Source organism: Haliaeetus leucocephalus, unplaced genomic scaffold (genome assembly GCF_000737465.1).
Source record: "Haliaeetus leucocephalus isolate CR32 unplaced genomic scaffold, Haliaeetus_leucocephalus-4.0 Scaffold751, whole genome shotgun sequence".
NCBI classification, from domain to species: domain Eukaryota; kingdom Metazoa; phylum Chordata; class Aves; order Accipitriformes; family Accipitridae; genus Haliaeetus; species Haliaeetus leucocephalus.
This window is the reverse complement of record NW_010973187.1, coordinates 10,269,117-10,291,027: the sequence shown is the minus strand read 5'-3', so window position 1 is coordinate 10,291,027 and position 21,911 is coordinate 10,269,117. Positions and strand designations below refer to the sequence as shown.

The 21,911-nt window shown below is 36.6% G+C and overlaps 1 protein-coding gene across 1 annotated transcript in view; it reads left to right on the top strand.

The window, feature by feature from the left end:
• PCLO (piccolo presynaptic cytomatrix protein) overlaps positions 1-21,911 on the top strand; it is a 367,233-nt gene that overhangs the window by 296,348 nt on the left and 48,974 nt on the right. The window contains 5 exon segments of the mRNA XM_010580944.1: positions 4,673-4,744; positions 7,379-7,559; positions 8,780-8,974; positions 10,218-10,400; positions 21,118-21,259. Coding sequence (XP_010579246.1) covers positions 4,673-4,744; positions 7,379-7,559; positions 8,780-8,974; positions 10,218-10,400; positions 21,118-21,259 — 773 coding nt within the window.

The following is a 21,911-nucleotide window of genomic DNA, read 5'->3' as shown; positions in this document are numbered from 1 at the left end:
GCAGTAGCTCCGATGTACTTCAGAGGTGCCTTGTTGTACGCAAGAGCTATAGCTTGCTGGGTTTTGCATGCTGTTTTGTGTAGGCTTGCATAAATTATAGCTCATTGACAGTGAAAGCGTCAGAAAAAAAACCCTGTGGTGTTTGTCTAGCTGCAATGTAAAACCTAGGTCTTCTGGGTTTTGTAAAAAGGTTTGGTAAGCCAGCAATATTTCCAAACTGAGCCTTCCATTTAAGAAAGGCTCTTCAGTTTACTCAGTTTGCTTTCAGGTTCTGCTGTGACATTTCACTGAGCTGTAATTAAGAGTGCTTGGGTGTTGGACATTCAATGGCTGTTTGGTGATTTTAGATTGGATAATGATCTTAGTCTAGGATTTCTTAGAGATTTTTATGACAGAAAATCTCCTAATATTTTTGATGTCAGTTTTTTGACCATTGTTTGTTGAAATTTACCTTTAGGTCACAAGTAATTCTTTGACCTTTGCTTTTCATTTGCAAATCTCCTCCTCTTCCCTTCCTCTGAGACTGTTATGCAGTACTTATAAGTGTAAGCTTCATCTGGGTACCACATATGTTGTATATTTTGTCCTCTTGTCACGTAGAAGTGTGTGCAGGGAGTAGTATTTCCTTCCACATCTTTCCATAGCTTGTATCTAGTGCTAAGATAGCGGTGTGATTGATTGGCTTAGAGAATATACAGTAAAGCACATTTCTAAATCACGAAATAATTCCATGATGCTGCTAAGTACCCTCTACAGTTTAAAAAACTATCACCATGCAATAGTATATTGTTTGCACTCATAAACCTCACAAATGGATATTTCAAAATAGTTTAAGAATGTAAAGAGAAGTACAAGACAATAATTGTGATAGACTAAGAATGAGTGTTCTGATCGCCAAACAAGCAAAACTGCATCATACACTAAAAATTATACAGAGTTAGCAGTCATATCCTAACATAAATTCATGAATCTTTATAAATATTATTTCTTCAAAGAAGCATTTCCTTTCCCTCCATCAAAGCATGGGTTGCTTGCTGACAGCAAATAAGTATTACTAAATATTTCCTAATATAGTCCTTTTAACGTCACTGTCTAGACTTTAGCTGGTTGTACAGTTTTTCATTTTCCTTTTCTCTTTCATAACCTAGCTGAAATTAAAATGAAAATAATTATAAGAAATAGATCACTCTGAAATGAAACATACTTTTTCAAGGTCAGAATGATTAGTTTTATCACGTAGCAAATTCTACTTTGACAGTTGGAGAAAAAATAAATTAAACTGTGATTATTTAGTAATTTAGGTGTGGCTTGCTTTGCCTCAATTTCTTACTTGTCAGAAAGCAAATAAAAGTATTTCCTTAGATGATGGATATAATTCATTAAAGCAAATAGCTTTTGCTATAGCTCATGTCCTTAAATTAAAGGTAATATATTTAGAAAGAGTAATATTTTCAAAATCCTTGAGTGATGTAGGAGCCTATGTCTAATTTCTAAAAGTAAAAAAAGCTTTCTTATGAATCAGTAACGTGTTGGTACTTAAATCTTACTTAATATCTTGGACAAAAGAAAGTAAGTTTCTAAGTGACCTAGCAGAAGTGTTTTTGTCCTCCCATGTACTGAAGTACAGCAATATAGAGAAGACTACAATAAAATGCTAAATACGAATGTAAACACAAATAAGTATAATGCATGATCTAATACACCACCTTCATTTCTAGTCATCAAATATCCTGACTGAGACTGCAATCTTTTATAATATTTCTGAAGTAATTATAGGAATTTACTTTCAGCATACGAGAAAGCCAAACTGCATTAAAATTATTTCTTTCTTCATACAAATCCTTGTATGAGATTGTCAAAGAATATGTATTAAATATTTCAAGTAATGCATATTTAGTTACACAGACCCACATTATCTGGAACAACACCCAGTGATCTCCCGACATTTAAAAGAAGGAACTGACGCTTCAGTATGTGTGGTGTTGGTTATGTCTTCCATAAGAGAAAATGTTATTCACATTGGCTGTTTCTGCATATTCCTTCATTTTCTTTAAATGACGGTTGTCCACAGCAGCCTAAAGCTAATTGGAGTTCACATGCAGTAATGTGCTTTTAGGCGGGTTTTTATTTTTTAATTTTTTTTTTTCCCACAAGGCAAAGCCTGAAATTAGTTGCAGCTTAGTAATATTTTTTTCATAATATGCTTGGAACTCAGATGAGGGTCACAACATAAGTAAACTGCTTGCTTTCTTTTAGGGACACTTTCTTATTTTCCTGTTGGAACATTGCTTACTTGCAGAAACCCATGGTCAGATGGATAGTGGGCTTCTGAAACCCATTTCAGTATTGCTGTCAGTTAAATTCCTGATGGGGACCTGAATTTCTGGCTTCACAACCTAAAACTGGATGACGTAACGCAGAACCCTACTTTGCTGTGATGGTATAATGGCTGCTTTTAAAACCACTAGCCATTGAGTGTTCTTTGCCTTCAGTAGTGATACATAAATATACCTTCAGAAAGGGAAATTTTCCTCCTCTTTGAGACTCATTTCATGCACTCTGCCTAATAAAGCTTTTTTGATGGTTTTTCATTGTCATAATATTTAATAAAAGCTTTATTAAACTAAGAAGCTTGAAATAGATATCTCAAAGAAATATAGAGTTCTGCAAGTTTTCAGCACAGTTTTATTATCATAGTAATGCAAAGAAGCTAGCAAAGTAGGGTTGCAGTTGCTTGAAAATCTCCATTTTCCCCTTTCCACCAAAAATCCTTCAAATCTTAGAGGTTTTTTTCCTTTCCTGGATCTATACATTCTTCTCTCTGTCCCTGCACAGTCATTACTTCAAACAAGAAGACAATATGTCCTCCCAAAATAGCAACAACTGAGACAATACATTTCTGAAAAGTATTTGTGCTATTCCTCTTTTTAAAGGGTAAATATATATATATACTTAGTATAGCATCTAGCAGGAAATGATATCATCCAGGAAGGTAAAAGTAGCATGGACCAGTGGCTGCTCAACTCATTTTTTCAGGTTATTTTTCATGTTGCAGTTTCGATACTGTTTTGGAATAGCAAAGAAAAGGAATTTTATTCAGTCAAGGAAATCAGCTTTACAAATATTCTGTAAGGGATGTTCAAAAGAAAATATTTTTTGTTCAACTTTTTCCACAGCTTTTACAGGATATTTTTAAAACGAATGTTTAAGAAGAATATTGCCTAGTTGTATAGGAAAAAAACAGAGATTAAAGAATTGCTCTCAAATATGTATTTTCTTTTTAAATCTTAGTTTTCAAGTCATGTTATTACCTGCTTAAAGAGTACATTGTTGATGCTAAAAATAGTACAATTCCCCTTTGTGTGGATTTTCCAGGATATGCTGATTTAAACTTGTTTTTCAAAGACACTGGCTTTGCAGAGTTGCTCATTTTTCTAAAGTTAGCTGGGAGCAGAAGATATTCCGAATACATAATAATGAGATGAAATTATCATTTAAAGGCAATTTAAAGTTATTAAGGACTGTCTGAATCTGCGTTGCATTAAACCAAGGGGCAGCAGTGGTAAATAGCAAACAGTGCTTTTCTTGAAAGTATATATAATATGTACAGTAAATGGTATAGCTTTTAAAGTTGAACAATGACTTGATCCTCTGTTGTCCCTTTGTCCCAAGCAGCCATTTAGTAGTCAGAGCAGTGAGTGACGTGTTGCTTCTGTTAGGATGATGATCTCAATTATCACATAAGATTTCTGGTTCTGACCTCTTTTATTGACATATGTGAAAAGAGTCCTGTTTTCCTTAGTAATGCTTGGAAGCGTCCAACGAATTCTTCACTTACAACTCAGCCTGACTTCGCAGACATCCCATGCCCCCAGGATTTCGTCCTTTTCTCTTTCAAGCCACGTGAATTTATTACTGCCTCTCCAGCCACTTGCTAGCCTTTTGCCCCAGCATACACCACCGGTAATCAGTCCTCTCCCCATCTCTCCCAGCAGACCCCTGGAATAACTCTCAGGTCAATCTTTCCAATAAGGTCAACTGCTTTGGTCAACAGCTTCTCTGTCTTGCGCTATCTTGTCATATAAAAAGACTGACTTGTTTCTTAGTGTAGTCTGTAAGAAGAGTGCTTGACACAGCTATCATGCTTAACAAGGTCTGCAGATAATGGGTTTTGATGGCTGTCATTAATACCTAACAGTACAACTTATCCTGTATGGCTGGATCACTTGCAGAGTCCCATTGACTACACTGAATTCCAGGGGTATTAAAGCCTGGGCTTCACAGATGAGATTGTGGAAATATGGTGTTTTAAATAATATATTAGGCAAATGCCTGAGTTCAGACAACTCAGATCTGGCGATGAGAAGAGCTGCAGAAAAACAAAAATAGGGCTTTAAAAATCAGTTTAGCTCTTGTAGTGGACACACATTCTGTCAGAAACAACTTGTGGAAATTCCTAAAATAGGGCCAAGCACAAGCCCATTTGTCTTGATAACAAATAATAGCCCCCAATTATTTTTCTGAGATCAAGGTTGATGGGAGGACAAAAGCTGCCTAGCTGTCACTATGAAAAAGGGTACAAGAAGGAGATCGTGAATAGAAACCACCATAAAGACTTGATCTGAAGTTTACGATGGCAATGGGGTTAATTATCCTTTGACTTAAATTGCAGCTGAAAAAGAAAACACTGGAAGTGACTGTCTGGGATTATGATAGATTCTCCTCGAATGACTTCCTTGGTGAAGTGAGTATCTTATTTCCTCCTCTCTAATATTGACTACTTAGAAAGCTGATTAACTGCATGCTGCTATTTGGAGACTGTTCTCTTCCAAGGTATGATAGATGTGTTAAGTAAAACCTTTTTTACATCACAGTTTTCCTGCTGACTTCATAACAATGCTTATGATTTCTTTCAGTCACACATAAAAGATACCTTCGGTTTATCTTGATAAACTGTGGGCAAGTTCATTTAGGTTGCAACACAATGTTACTTCACTGAAAATTAAGGGGGTTTTTTCAGCCTGCCATAGTAACAGCCTTCACAGAGACTGAATGGGGAATTCTTGTTATGACTGATATGCTGTCTGCCTTGATTTTAATATGACATGGAAAGGCTGAGGAGGTATCAGTCTTTGTACATGATTAAAGGATTAAATTCTCCCATCAAGCCATAATTTACCACATGCAGAAGTATCTGCAAGTGTGAGTAATTTGTTCTTGCTGATCAAGGTCTCATTTTTAACACTACAAAATAGTAATATCATTACCAAAGTATGACTGAAGGCAAAATTTTCTAATTAATAATAAATGAGATGAGTGATTATGGGGAGAAGTATGCTCTCTCTTTTAAAAGCAAATAAACCAAGATATGCACATATAATATGGAATTACCAGCAATAACTATGATGTCAAAAAGTAATTAAAAATGTTACTACAAAAGAGGATTATAATTAGAAACAGAATCCCAGGAAAATCAATTGCTCATGTACAGAGTAACTCAAAGTATCTCTTCGCATTCTGCATTTGAATTTCACAAAAAAAGGCATTCAGTTCAGCTCCAGTTCTCCTTTGTGTAACTACAAAACTGAGCAATCAATGTCACTATTTGAACAATCACTAAAATAAATTTATAGGAAGCAGCCACATGATTACTTATTTCCTGCGTACTGCATCAGTATTCTTGTTGAGTTCAGCATGTTTGCCTAAATGCAGGGCTTTACTGAATATTTACATCATTGTTATTTATGAAAATGGATGCTCCAGCAGCTGCTTCTACAGGAAGATTTAAACTTTTGCCTTCAAATATTTTCAACCCCTACAACTATTGTATTTGTTAAATCATTCAGACTTAAATATGAAAACAGATCTTCATGGAAAAAAAAAGGAACAGAAAAGACTATCCATTGTATTTCAGGACCAGGATGTCCAGAGGAGTCCTGTACCATAACACAAGATACAGGATATCCAAATTGTGCCCTAAGGACTTGCTTGAATAGGGCCAGCACCACTTGCATGCCCCAGAAGGCAAGTGGCACATCATGGTTCACATCCATGGAATGTGAACCCTCTTCTCCTACAAAGCAGAGCCCCCAGCGTATACTGCCTATTGGGAACTGTCCTCAACCATGCTGTCTTCCAAGTCATTCCCAAAGCTATGACCATAAACCACACCAGGGAGCATGCTAAATAGTTAATCTGTTCAGATTGAGTATAGACCTAAGCAGAAAGACCAAGCCAGGTCATATGCAACCTATGAAGCTGAAAGAAAAAAGGAAAGAAAAAAGGCTTTTAATCTTTTAGAAACAATCAGGTGTGAAGAGACTTCCCCATCCCTAAACTTTAAAAGTCTTTCTTTCATTTAGGGTCTTGTAATAAACTGACAAAGACATTGTCCCGGAGGTAATTGCACACTTTGTTTGTCTAGCAGTTTTAAAACTTCCCTACCTGCCATTAGTTTTAACCCTCTCACCTTAGAGCCAAATACAAGGCTGGTTTTGTCCTTCCCTTCATTCAAGACTCTATGATGACTCTAGTACTTTACATCTCTTGGCCCTCTCAGCTGCAAGATCATTAAGGAAGGAAGGGTCTTTATTGGTCCCAATGCTCATTCTTTTTTTTACTTCTTTTTTTTAAAGAAATTTCACAGAACTCCTCCTAGCAATGCAGGTGGCTTAGTGTAGATTTTAGCTACAATGGAGGGGGGTTTTGCCAAGCTGCTCGTTTCATTTCCACATTGCCATTGCATCTCCCTTTTTTTTCCAGTGAAGTTTTGAGGCCTAAATGACCTATTAAATTCTATTATTTTAGTGATGTGCAAAGGTATCACTATTCTTTTCTTTTTTTTACAAATTCTGCATAGGTGGATTTTTTAGGGAATCAACAAGCATCAGTCTCATATTATTGAAGACCTGATTAAAAACAATTATGGATTTATTTGCCCCTTTACTAACACTGACAAAGGGAGAAAATAACACTGCCTGATTCTTCTATTAGAATATGTCTATACAGAGGCAGAATGACTAAATGTCTTTTTAGTCTAGTTTTCAAGCTTGTGCTCACAAGCTACCCTTTAAACTATCTAGCTGTCTTGGTATGGAGCTATGTCTAAGCTTGTAGCCCTTACTGAGGTCCTGTTGAGAAGAAATATTAGTTCAGACACATCCATATGCTAAAAAATGTGGGTTTGGGATCACAGCTGGCTTATATCAGGTGAGGTCGGAGCATGGGCAGTGCCTGAATCTGTCAGCATACAGCCTTATACCCTTAACTTCTTACATTTGATTGCAACTTCTGGTAACACAACTATAGACTCTTCTACTGTACACAATCATTAATAGATCAGATACAGGCCATATATTGTACTCTGAATTATTTGTAGGTATTGATCGAGTTATCCAGCGTGTCTCAGCTTGACAACACTCCTCGGTGGTACCCTCTGAAAGAACAGAGTGAAAACATTGATCACGGGAAATCTCATTCTGGACAGAGTAGCCAGCAGTCTCCAAAACCATCTGTCATCAAGAGCAGAAGTCATGGAATCTTCCCGGACCCCTCCAAGGGTAGGATTGACTTGATGCACCTGATATGAAATGTTTTCCCAGATGAAGGGAAAACTTTTGCTATGTGTAAGTTCTAAAAGAAAAATAAAGTTACTGCTATGAAGTTTGTATACACTTTTATTAAAAATGTGTTTATCTCTGTGATTAATTCATTGGAGCCAAGGCTTAATTTGGCTCAATCAGTGCCAGCCAGCTTACTTACTTAGTAATTGTGTCCTTAAAAAAGCAGCTTACAAGCTCCCTGTACTTTGCACATCTACTATAGATTCTCTGCCCTCCTCATTTTTCCGGTAGCCTTGGCCAAATTCAATACATACTTATCTTTCTATTTTTCATGGTCCTTAAATATTCTATGGCATTTTGTCTTCTGGAAATATCACATTAATATTTTATAGAATAACAGTTATGCTATAATAATGCATATGCATTTCCAGTCAATGATAATGGGCTGCAGCATATCTCAATTGTATTGGAAATCAGTGGAGCTGTTATAGTAGTATCATACTAGTGTTTACAAAAGCAGAACTGATCTCAATGTCTCCTGCTCCAAGAAATTTCTCTCTACCTTTTTATTTTTTTTATACTAAGTAGTCACTGGCCTAGTAGCTCACTTAAAACATGGTACGTCATATCAAAGCAAAAGCCATGCCAAATAGCATCCAGATGAGAGCCTCAGAGTGATAAGACTCTGTTCCATCTCTCTATTTCTTTGTGTAATGTTTTGCTAGGGATTCATGTCTGTATAAGATCTATATCTAAATTGGAGGTTAGTATAGAAGCTATTGTAAGTTAGGCTATGGTTTTGACTGGGGCATTCATCAGAATAAAAGTGCTTGCCTTACCTAAGTATTCAGTGCCGGTCTAAGTGATGCTAGTTAGTCTCTACATACTAGAGAAGTAGAAAGTGGAAAACAAATTAGTCTTTAGGATACCCCATCATTCCACCAGTGTGAACCAGCACAGGAGGCATAATTCACAGGTGATAGAAACCCAACAGTAAATTAACTATTCCCTGGGCCAGGGAACAGTGAGGAAGCAGAAAATGGTGCTTCGTAAGAGTTTCCTTATCACGATATATCCTGAGACTGTGAATGGCATTGCACAGCTTAATCTTTATTCCTTGTTCTGGAATGCAGCTAGAAAGGCTAGTCAAGAGAAAGAAAATGAAATTGTTTGGGTTTAGTAAATGCAACCCTTGTGCTTCTACATTTTCTTGGTAGAGATGCAGGTGCCCACCATTGAGAAATCCCACAGCAGTCCAGGGAGCTCCAAATCTTCCTCTGAAGGACATCTACGCTCTCACGGTCCATCTCGCAGCCAAAGCAAAACCAGCGTCACTCAAACTCACCTTGAAGACGCTGGGGCAGCCATCGCCGCTGCTGAAGCAGCTGTCCAACAGCTTCGCCTTCAACCAAGTAAAAGACGCAAATAAATTCCTCAGCATGGCAGCTTAATGTTCATCTGTTGCCTTTTTCCCTGCTGTCTTTCCCTTTTTGGCTATTTTTTTTCTGTTCTTGGCACACTGTGCTCACTCTGTTCAATGTCTTTCTTTGTGTGCCTGTGTGTGAATACATATAATTACAATATACTCTTGTATTTAGAAGTCTTTTATTTATTTATTTATTTTAATTTATACAGACTGCAGTGAAACTGGCTGTTTCTCCATCAGTCCCTTCACTCATGGTCCATGATGTTCCATGGTTGTGCATGACTCACAGAGAATTCCATTGTGTGGTGGTGTTTTGATGTCAATAAATAACTACCAATCAAATAATCAAAACCTGCAGAGATGTGGCTACCAGCTCCTCAAGTGGTACACAAGTACTGAGAACACATTAACAAGATATATTTATAAGTAGTAATCAGGAAGGACAGTACTATATACACAAAAGAAGATTTAAAGGTAGATAAAAGTTTTTTAACTACATGGCTGAGATTTCTATTTTTGAAACATGACTGTAAATATCTAATTTTTTTTGGAAAGGAAATATAAGGCAAGATTCTTAATATCTCAGATAAGATCATGTTAGTGATGAGCAGAACAGCAACAGACAAAAACATTAAACACATTAAATGCAAAATCATTAAACACACAAAGCCATTAACAACATCAGATTTCAACAGTGTTATCAAGTTAGCAAAGTCAAAGGGAGTTGAGAGCTAAGTCAGGTGTCATAATCAGTTCAATTTTTCTAGTAATTTTTGTGCCATGGATTGATTAAGAGTCAAGATAGATTCCATCTGACAACTTTAAGTAGACTCATAAATTAAAACTTTTCCATTCAAAAGGATTGCTCTCCAGAGTGTACTTCAGACCAGTATCTGATTGCTAGTTGAGGGTTTAGCTGATGGCAAATGAAAACTCTCTGACTATGGAATCATTGTGTTTGTCTTCAGGATTTGTTGGTATGCCATAAACTTACCATGGTATAATGCAAAAAATGGGGGAAAATTATTTCCCTTGTCTTCACCATCATTAATAAAGAAACAGCCAGTTTTAATACTCTTTAATGCTGTGCATGTGGTGTCTCTTTGGTGTTTGAAAACACTACTTACTTAAATACAGAAAAAACCACTTCTGTTTGCATGAATAACATTTAAGCTGGTTCCATCTGAGGATACATACTCTGGGTTTCCATTTCACCCACACTGCCACAGCAGCACATAAAAGCGGTCAGTCTAATCATGCCAGGAAGCAGCACAGACACAGCATAGCAGGAGTCCTCCCTATTCAGAGAACTCAGTCTGACAATCTGCCTCCACCAGCCAATGACAACAAAGACCAAAGCCAACTAGCCCTCAGGAAAGTGATGTCTGATGGACCAGTCAAGCCTGAAGGAGGTGAGCAGAAAGACATGGTTAAGAAACCAACCACATCCCAAATCCTTCTTATCATGTCTACTAATTCATTGCAATATTTAATTATTTATTTTACCCCTCCATTAAGTGCTGTAAATGTTAACATGAATCAAGAACTCTGCTTGATTTTTCCACATCAGCGCATAAATCCATAATGAAAACTGTGCTAAGAAACATTACAAAACAACAAACTTGTGCACTTCCATTCCACTGGAGGACTTAGACTTCTGTTGAAAAATGGTATAGTTTTGCTCGTGGTGTTGCCTAATAAAAAGCATGTATCCAAGCTGGTCTGCTTAAGCATGATTGAACATTTCTTGTACTGTGACAAAAACCTAATTGCACATCTTTGTTTCTGGAATTCTAATTGGGACATTAACAATTTCTTTTTCCTCTCCCAACATAGTTGTTATGTCAAAAGTCATTAGCATAGATAATTTTTCAAACTGCCAGTGGAAAGGAAAGGAGTTTTGATCCATGTATAGCTCAATCTCTTGATAACTTTCCTATCAGCCTCTTAAAAAAATTATTTTCTACCTGTAGGCACCTGTACATCAAACCTAAATACATATCATCAATTTCTCCCCTCATCACAAATAAAGAGCCAGAATCTCAATTGGTTCAAATTGTCACTGTTCTTCTGACTTCTGGAGCATTTTGTTTATTTCCATAGAATCTGAGGGATTATCCTAATAAACTTATAGACTGGACTCCCAGATCTTCTCTTGTGCTGTAATCCCTTCCCAGGCTCTCATGATTCATTGAAGTTTTTTTCTGTGGACACCATTGCACACTGTGGACAATACAGTCTGGCTGAGAAGGTTGTAGGAGGGAAGGAGGGAATGATACTTCAAACAATATACCCTGAAGGCAACGAGTCATTAAGAACTAGTGTGATTTTAAAACAGCTAATTAACAAGGGCAAATTTAACAAATAATTTTAAACATTGTATGTAGAAATAACAAGTTGTTTCTTATTAGAGCCTTAAGAACTCTTCCGTAAATATATCTATCTACACACATATTGTCTTACTCTACAGCTCAACTCCAGAGACTCAGTTCAGGCAGAGGCCAGAGGATTTCATGGTACTAGTTCAGGCATCATGACTGAAAGGCCCATCCTATTCCTGGGTTGTATACCACAGAAATCTAAATAACTCTTATGATCTTTTGAGCTGTCGTGTCTGCAGAGATTTATCATAAAGACTTTAGTCTATGATACCTTTTGGCATAGACAAGCGATGCTAAAACCTTTTGCTTGTGATATAAGGTTGAATCAAGGTTCACATACACTTTTATGATAAGGAAAAATAGCTAGGCTGTTGGCTTCAAGTACTCTTGCCACTGAACATTTATGCTAGGTTCTTTACTTTTAAAATTGCAAAAAGGATATGTATCAATATGCACTTGGCTCAGCAATATTAGAAGTATCATAGAGAGTTATGGGAATAAGAGTCCACATTAATATCATTAATATATAAACAAGGTTAAAGTTACTATGAAGAGACAAGGTACTTTTGTCTTTTTACTTCTGACAAATATACGTAATGCATGGTCACCTACACAAAGTTTACAAGTCTGGTTTCAGATCTGTGAGAAGTTTTGTCTTCTGCTTATTGTACCAAAACTAGTTTGTCCTAATTTATTCATATGAGGTGGGCCAATAATTACCATTTTGAGGTTAATGGATCTCATGCGTTTCAGAAGGAATAAAAAGCAAGATTAGTTTATTGCAGTTTTGTGGAGTACGTAAGTAAAACAAGAAGAGACTATGACCTTGGATAGAAAAAACCTCCAAAGATGCTCAAAACAGCTTTCAATTTATGGAGTTCTTTGCAGGAAGGAGAGGTTTCTCCTGCATTTAAGAAGTTCTAAAAGTTCAGAATATTGTGAACAATGAATATTAGAGCATCATCAATTTGCAAGTCCATTCCTACAGGGATGCTGCATTGTTGTCGTACCCACCCCCATTACAGCCTATTTTATTGGCACCTGGAAAAGAACCCATTATGAACTGGTTTTATGGACCAGAACAGTCATATTGGCAAGTTAGTAATTTTTTGTCACTAAGTCTCAAAGCCCTTTATTAAGGAAGCCATTACAGAAAATCCACATTATTATTATTATTATTATTATTATTATTATTATTATTTAACACAGCTATTTCTTTGTGAATTTATCAGAGAACAGCACCTCTTAGAACAACTGTTTGTTTTTTCAGCCCAAGCACACAAGATGGTAGTAATCTAGCAAGATTTCCACAAGGGTGATGGGAAAAATTCTATGCTGTGAAAGATCATCAGTTCTTCTCTAAAAGAACCCTCAGAAAGAGTTTCCTCCTTTAACCTAGTCTCTCAACAGCTTCTTCTTTTTCTTTTTTTTTCTTAAATTGAATTGGCACTTGAAAAAACAAAACAATACAAGAACCCTCAGTCATTCTTAGAATGCCCCAGAGAAATCTTTCTCTACTTCTGACTCCCAGGACCTTTTCTGTTCAATGTATTTTGTCAGTTATTAGTTGTATGTCTGATGAAAAGTAAAAATGAAATCATAAACAAAACCAGCACTCATGGTATACATATTATATTTTATGAATGCAAAGGACTTGCATCAGTTTAAGTTTATTGGACAGAGCTACTTCTGTATTCATTTTAAACAGTAAAAAAATGTATTTTAATCAATCTGGTTTAAAATTAAGGTGAAGCTACAACAGAAAACATTGGTCTTTGTTCAGCACCTTTGTAAAATCCAATATTCAACTACAGCATTTAATTAAAAATAAACCCTGAAGTATAATTTTCTTGTTGCCCGTGAGAGATAAGAATGTGATCTGCAAAGAAACCAATTGCATAATACACATTCCCATCACACCCCTCAGAGAGGAACAATAAAATTTCAGAGCCAACTCTTTGAAGGCAGAAGTTGCAAGGGATCCAAGCCAGAGGGAGGGTGCAGTGCCTAGGTTTGAGTTAATTTGATTTCGTTTTTGTGAAAAATCTGAATCGTTGCCAATTACACATTCACATAAAATTAAGCACATTCCTTTCAACATAAATCTGTGTATTAGAGTTTATCCACCAGATGAGTCAGTTTTAGAGATAATGTAGATCAGTCCAACTCCTTTTAAGTCAGTAATTTTTTCCCACAGAAGGATCTTTCCATTATATTGAATTTTCTTGGTAGGTCACTTATGTTTTAAATATAAGAAATTATTTTAGCATTCTTCAGATATTTGAACAGTTAGAGATATTCTGATGAAAATTACCAGTTCTCTGGATATATGCATATAAAACAGTAGGTGTATCTTCAATATAGTTATTTACCAATTTTATATAAAAGGCTTTCTCAAAGACAGTTTATAGTTTTAAAAGAATGAACTACATGCTTTAGTTTTAATAACTTCCAAAAAACTGAATAAGACAAGCAAAAGTTCCCTTCAGCGTCTGTGTGAAGTAGAAAGGTGAACCTGCTCTGCCTCAGTAGAATAGAAAGTGTAGTTTCCAGTGAAATAAGACGTTCAGAGCACAAGAAAAAGATAGTGTTCACAATATAGTCATCATTTATCTATGTAACTCATCATTTTTTAAAATACACAGTTTTATAAGGAGCTGTGGTCTCTACATGGGTGTAGCTTAATGGGTAAAATTCAATGGGCTTGTCCTTATTTGCAGAGGAGGAGGTGCCACTTTTGCCCCAAAAGGTACAATGATTGTACAATGAAAAACCAATACCTTTATTACATCAGAATAGCAAATGGTCAACAACAACAAAAAATTTTATGACCAAAGAAGAGAATTTCTAGAAAATTATTTTGATTCTTCCTAGGATCTTTGGAGAACAATAAATTAATATTTAAATAACTCAGTAGGTGATTTTAAGCCTGAACATCATTGTAGTCCTATGCATTTTTCTATCCTTTCTAACAGACATTTGTGAGAGAGAAGCTACAAGTCAATATGCTGTTGCTTGAACATGATATGATGATGGATGTCGTATGCACCTCCTCTTTTATTTGGCGCACATTAAAAAAACAACCAAACAAGCAAACAACCTGCCAGGAGAAAAGCACTGCTGCACTCTTGACCTGAATTAGTTAGCAAATGTTAAAGATCTAGAGAAAATACCATGTGTTTCTGTTAAAGGTCCAAACATACCTGTTAAATTACCATTTAAGGTAATACAAACAATGTATTTCTACAGAAATTTCTGTCTAGTTTTCCTATATTCTTTTACTCAACAATAGAAAGGTTTTTTTCAACCCCAAACCTCTGGGAATTTAAAATCACAACACTTTCTGAAAACCTCCAAATCTAATGCATGTACCCAGAACCTATTTTTTTCTCCCATCTCCCAGAGAACATTTCATATTTTACATTATAAATTTTCCATCATGACACAAAAGCTTTTCTGTGATATCCTAAGAGGAAACTACTTTCCAAATAGCTGTGTGTCAAGTGATTTTACTGGTCAGAGGGAGGTCTACAATCAGAGTTAATACTGTTAGATAGAATATCTAGGGTAGATGGACTGTGTATCAGCATTTTTACAATTGTACCCAAATAAGCCAGTCAATTTACACCTCTCAAAGACCTCCAGTTTAAAACACTTTAGTTCAAAAGGCAGCATAGCTGCAGTCCAACAACTTTGACAACAGTTCACTTAAGTGTCAGCATAACAGGTTAAAGCTACACAGAAATGTGATGTGATGTATGTACCAAGATATTGCTAGCACTGTAAAATCCATGATGCAGGTCTGAGCCAGCACTGTGTAATTTCTAGCCACTTAGCTATAAGAAATTAAAATCGACAGGAATTTTCCTTACCACTAAGTTCTATTTACTGGCATTAGAAGCAATGTGGAATGAAAGGAAATTGATTCCTAGGTTCTATAAATCTTTTGAATTGGATATGATTATGGATTTAAATAACTGCTTATTTGGGGTCCCTTTAGGTCTATACCCATTTTCACACTTTTAATAGGCAATGCCATGTTTTAATTTCCTACAATAATTTAGGAATTTTCCTTCACACTTTAAATAATCTACTGCCCAAAGCTGTTTTATGCCTAGCTTCACTAGTCTCTTAATTTCCAAGTTAAATGGGCCTTCATATTGCTACAAATAACCCATTTCCAAGAGTCATTATCAAAACAAGAACAATTTGTCCCCACTCTCTGCAGATAGCAGTAATCTGAGGCTGTCTTTTGAGTCCCGTTTCAGTCTAATAGCTGGCACATTTTGCTTTGGCTATTCCTGCTATTTACTCTTCCACTATTTTAAGCTGACACGTAATTTCAGGAAATTGCTCAGATTCTTCATTTGATAACTCTTATTTCAAAAGTCTATTAGATGGTAGCCTAACCCTATGGAGCACATGGAAGAAAATTATTTAATCAGGATTGCTTTGCTCGGTAAAGAAAGGCCATCACCACAGTTTAAGATGAGTCCTGTTCTGCCATTACTCACTGCAAGTGGTAAATTGCTCTGTAAAGAGTTGTGTTGAAATTTCACAAAATATCACTGCTCAGCATACAGTCAAGGCTATGTCTAATATACAAATGTGGCTGAAATGGGTGAGACCATGGTCTAAAGTACTGTTCAATATGAGGAAGAGTGAGGAGAAGAAACTATCAGAACTGACCTGAGGTATTTGCCTTTGATCACTACTTTGTTATGTATCCCCATTCTGTCGCCAGTTCACAAAAGATGCAACTAGCAGTCCCAAAACAGGGTTTTACACTGCAGAACCTTACAGAGCAAGCCTGAGCAGCACTTGCTTTTAGTGCTGGCAAACCCTTCATAAAAACAGGTAAACTGGCATTTGGGGGCGGTTGGAAGTTGGAGCACTTGAAGCACAAGGTGACTGAGAGTGAAGAGTGGACAAGCTTCTGCCAGAAGAGGCTGGGTGTGACATGCACCGTCTGTTGGCCAGCAGATAACTATCCAAAGCAGATCAGTAATTTCATCTGCTCCCATGGGCTTGCACCTCTTTGAGAAGACTCAACATGATGCTATCAGCCCTTTTCTTTTTGTCACCCAGGGTTTCTCACAAGGCTGCCAGTTATAGAGAGCTTTTTTTTTTTTTTTTTCAAGAAATTAGAGGCAAATTCTCAAAACTTAATCCTGAATGCATACTCAAAAGCATTTTTCCCTCCTCCTGCTTGGTTTACAAATGGAACTGTCTTTCCCAGTGTACTTAGACACATGTATTTCTGCTTCTAGACAGATAGCTGAAAAGGGGAACATCTACAATTTAATCCCCAGAAGTAAGTTCTGCTTGAGTCTGTTCTTTTATCCACAGGAACCACAGAACAGCATAGTCCAATTTTTCAAATTTAAGTCTTTAAAAAAAAAAAAAGTCCATTCACTGTAAAAGAATGGCTGGAGTGGCTGACAGTGCTGGATTGTTTCCATTTTGCTGCTGACTGATTTGACAGTTCATGGCTATAGGTCTTTTGTGAATTATCTATCTCCCTTATGTAGGTTTTAAAAAAGCATCCACTCTGTTGTAAAACAGACTTTTCTGAAAGGTTAAGCAAAATCATATGGCTTCCATTCTTTCCTTCCTTATTGATTTTAATATGATGTTTTCTTTACACTGAGGCATGAATTACATGTTTTCCTTGGTTATAAAAGTTGATTTTCTAACTGAGTCTATAAGCCAAAGCATAAACAAAAGCACAGTTTTGCCATAGATGCATTCAACTAATATCATGATAAGAATAAGAATAATTTTAAAAAATAAAAATTAAAAGAGGGAGCTAAAGGTGAGGTCAGCACTAGCCTCAATTTTCTTGACTCAACAATTCTTTTCAAAGAAGGCATAAGGGAGTACGTGGTCAAATATCATTCTGTTGAAGGAAAAGTCTTTTTTTTTTTTTTTTTTTTTTTGTAAACAGTACACAGTACAAAAGGTATCTGTCTAATCGTTATCATTTTTTTCTTGGGAAACCCTGATCCTACACCAGGGATAACATTATGATCCACTTTCTTAGAATCTGAAAGAATTACTGTAAGCAATCGAGAACTCTTCCAACTCATTTATGTATTATTCACTAGAAAGGTTGAACTGAAACTTTTGCTCATGCCAGCCTGTACCACAGACAGTAAAACAGTATCACTCAGAGACAGCATTAACACCACATTGCTAGCTACTAAATGTGATGTGTCTACCCATCAACACACCTTCCAAGTAGAGAATATTTCATCTCATTGGGGGAACTAGCCACTAAAATAGGATTAGCAGATGAAAATGAAATCAAACTACAATAAATTTGTATAATAGGAAATTCTGTGCACTGTTTCAGAGGAACCAGCCCATATTAGAGTTCTAAACTTTCATTTCCTATTTCTATTCTTCGTAGTTCAATGGCTGAACAGCCCAGACATTGCTGTTGTTGCAATCCTTTAAAAGTACCATAAACTACATAAAAAGTTCATGGAGAAGGGGCTGCAGGGGGGAAGGGGTGTTTCCTCTCTCCCAGAAAGAGGCCAAATGATGATGCTGGGTAATGATCTTCAGTTCAGCTTAGTCTTTTCCATCTGCCACATCCTGAAGAGTCTTATCTCTAAAAATGGAAAGATTTCAGCATCATATGTAGTTGACAACAAGACCTTGCCTATAAGAAGTATTTTAAAAGTTTACTAAGCTTTCTAACAGTTTCTAAAATTTGTTTTGGTTTTGGTTTTGGTTTTTTTTCTAACCAGGAAATAATTTGGAAAACCAAAGGGCAAGGAAGCAATGAAAGATAGCTCTTCCATACTCTGGATACTTAATACTCAAATGATGGCAATTGCCTTTGCCCAGATTCCTATTCAAATAAATGTAGATTTAAGTAAAGCAAGACTGCACCTTGTAGTATCAAGCACCTCTGTGATACCAGAAGAGAATATCCAATCTTTGGGCCAGAGTGAATCCATATGAAACTATTCAACTCTCTACAGACAAACCCTGAGAATTTAGGCATTTTCTAGCATAGGCAGCTGTAAGCAGAAGCTCTGTAACTCAGAAGTGAACCTCCCCTAATCTCACTTTAGTTACTTGTCCTTTATGTGGATAAGAATCTGTCTGTGGATTTCATCTCTTGTCACAAACTGACGCTGTAGTTCATTGCTTTCATAGAGCAGACAGGGAAAAAAAAAAATTGAAATGTAGAATTTTCAAAATCCAGTCATGAATCTAAACTTGGATCCATTATAACTATTCACCAAGAGATCTTAGGGGAAAAAACATTAATACAGAAAAAGATGTAAATTAGGCAAAACAGTAGAGAAACTAAAAATACAGCATACTGAATGTATCATCAGGATACAGCTGTTTTGATTATAAATAGATGTAGCAAAACTTCTAAACCATTTATAAAGGCTTAATTCAAGCTTTTCTGCTTGAACTGAATTCTAGGTTCTTACTGGTTTTAGAAATCCACCAGTAAAGATATAAGAAATTACTTCAGGCACTAGCTTTTACAGCAAAGTCAATAAAAATAAAACCCCAATATGAACCATCCTTTCGGCCGCATATGTTATGGTGGAGATATATGCTACACTAAGCAAATCCATGCCTAAGAGAAGGACTAAAGACTCTTTTTTGTGCTGGTACAATACTGTCTTGGCTTCCATGGATTTTGCAGATGTGTGACTTTCCCATTGTCCTCACCTATGAGGCAGTTGTCATGCCATGGCAAAAAAAACCCCAAAGAACCCAACCTAAAGAAACCCTCAGAATCCCAAACAACAAACATCAGAAGTCATAGAGGTCACACAAACACTATGAGAACCGGGGTTATGGATTAGTTTGGGACAGGCATGAGATAGCCCCAGTTCAGGCTGTTGACTACAGGGCAGCTGGCAATAAAGCACCATAAAGGAGAGCTTGACCTCGCTTCTCTGACATCTCGCTCTTGCCCAGCATTTCCCAACAGAGCTCGCTGTTTGTCACCTTAGTCATAGGAATTCACTCACAGTACCACAAACTGAAAGTAAGAGAGCAACCGCTGCTCACAGGTGCCCAAGCAGGACACACTGCTGTCTTCTGGCTGTCTCTGCTGGAAAAAAACAAAAAGGCGGCTTTCTCTCCAGATGAGATACTGAGAGTATCTGCTAATGACAGTATGATTTTGCAGTTTATTAAATTGTATCAACATCCAAGAAGATAGCCTTTGATCAGTATATAAAATCATGAAATAGAGCTAAAGAATATTCTTGTCTGAAAATAATTTAGACCGACAGATTCCTTCTGTGGCTGTAGGCTGTAGAGAAACAGAGGAGGCCGACAGAATTTAAAAAAAAATAAAGTTATGTGACAGCTCAGCTTAGCAGTGAAGAACCACTTTGCAAAGTCAGAGTTCTGTCTTAACTCACAGTTTGGCCCAAGGATTGATCATATGTGAATTGTTTCATTCCTCTCTTCTAGATTCAATTATTAAATTGTTTTTGCATTATGTCTGAAGAGTCACACTCAGCTTCCTGGTCCCACATGAGGCGGCAGGCTGCTGTCTTCACTAAAAATATTATTCAGTCAGTCAGACATCAATAATATTGGTTGCCAGTTTAAGGCAAGACACTGTTGGGGCTCTGGCTCTTATTTGAAGTAATTTCCATTTAGGTATTTGATTAATTTCTTGTTTAAAGAAGAATCTCTTTTAACTGCTTGCATTAGAATTTCACAGTTCACCAAAATAACATAAAACTTCATTAAGTCTTCACAGGAAAATAACTTTACAAAAAAGTATTTTTTATCTTCAGTATATATGCTCAGTCAGTTGGATAGATGAAACATGTCAATAGTAGGTGTAATAGAGGACATTTAACAAAAAAAATTCAAAAAATCTGTATTAATATTTCCAGACAATTGTGTTATTCAATATGAGAATAGCTACTCTACTGTTCCTGTATTAATTATTATGTGTAATGTCACTGTGTCCTTTTTTGTTTATATTTCTCAACTTGCTAAAGCCCGAATACTGGAAGATTTGTTCATGCAGTACAATAATATCCAAAACACAAAATAAGGCATCTGAAGTAAATATAACATATACTGGTGTGCATTTTCTACACCAAATGTTCTTAAACAAGATTAGGGCATCTCCTTTCAAAACATGTGCATTAAAATTCTAGGCATGTAGTAAGAGAGATCCAGATGGGTAGAGGCAGTTGAGAAATATAATGCAGTAGCTGTGTTACGTCTGAAGAGGGGTGGAGGTCTTCATACAGTCTTTGTGACTGTAGATGGTGTACTATATTTCCTTTCCTTTATATTTCATTTCAGCTTGCTCTCCTTCTCAAAATCACCAAATGCAAAGAATGTTTCTTGAGAAATATGAGGAAGGGCCACTGGGACCTTCATTTTTACAAGATTACCAGATGAAATGTTTCAGATGAATAACTGGTTTTCTGTAGGTTTAATCAGAAAAGCAGTGTTAATCAATGTAACCCATTCTTTTTTTCCATCAGGCTGTTGATTTGAATTATTAACATGACTGGAGAAAAAAATGTGGCTGTATACTATTAGGTTTAGAACACCTTATTCTATGTGAAAATAAGCATCATCTGCAAAAGATGATAACGCAATATTGGAATGTAAAGTATAAAAGTGAAAGTGTTTGCAGCATGTGATTTTGATGAATTACATTTTTTCTTAACGTGGATGATACTTATGTCTTACAAGGTTTTTGGTAACCCGCTGTTCCTACCCTGTACAGCAAGGTCTACTAATCACCGACCTGCAGAAAGTTCTGTCTCCACTGGCTCGTCAGCCAGTAGCTTTGGCAGTGGATACAGCATGGATAGCGAAGGCAGCAGCAGTGCCACAGGAGAGAATAATCTATTTCCCATCCCAAGAATGTAAGGCTTTTCCTTTAATATACTATATTCTCCGTGCACTGACTATGTATAACCCTTTCACTTGTCAGTCATTTTCTTATGTAGTTTCCTCTGCAGACTTGAGTTACGCAGTAGAATAGCAGCTAACTCAGGAGAATTTCTCAGAGCTCAACTTTTATGCTGCTTTTTTGAGCATTGAATTGTTAATAACCAACCAAACCTCTGCTCAACCTCATGAATTTATTGCTGTGTCCTGGTTTCAGCTGGGATGGAGTTAACTGTCTTCCTAGTAGCTGGTACAGTGCTATGTTTTGAGTTCAGTATGTGAAGAATGTTGATAACACTGATGTTTTCAGTTGTTGCTCAGTAGTGTTTAGACTAGAGTCAAGGATTTTTCAGCTTCTCATGCCCAGCCAGGGCACCTGACCCAAACTGGCCAACAGTGTATTCCATACCATGGGACGTCCCATCTAGTTTAGGAACTGGGAAGTGGGGGGCAGGGATTCGCCGCTCGGGGACTGGCTGGGGGTCGGTCGGCGGGGGGGGAGCAATTGCCCTGCGCATCATTTGTACATTCCAATCCTTTTATTACTACTGTTGTCATTTTATTAGTGTTATCATTATCATTAGTAGTTTCTTCTTTTCTGTTCTATTAAACCGTTCGTATCTCAAC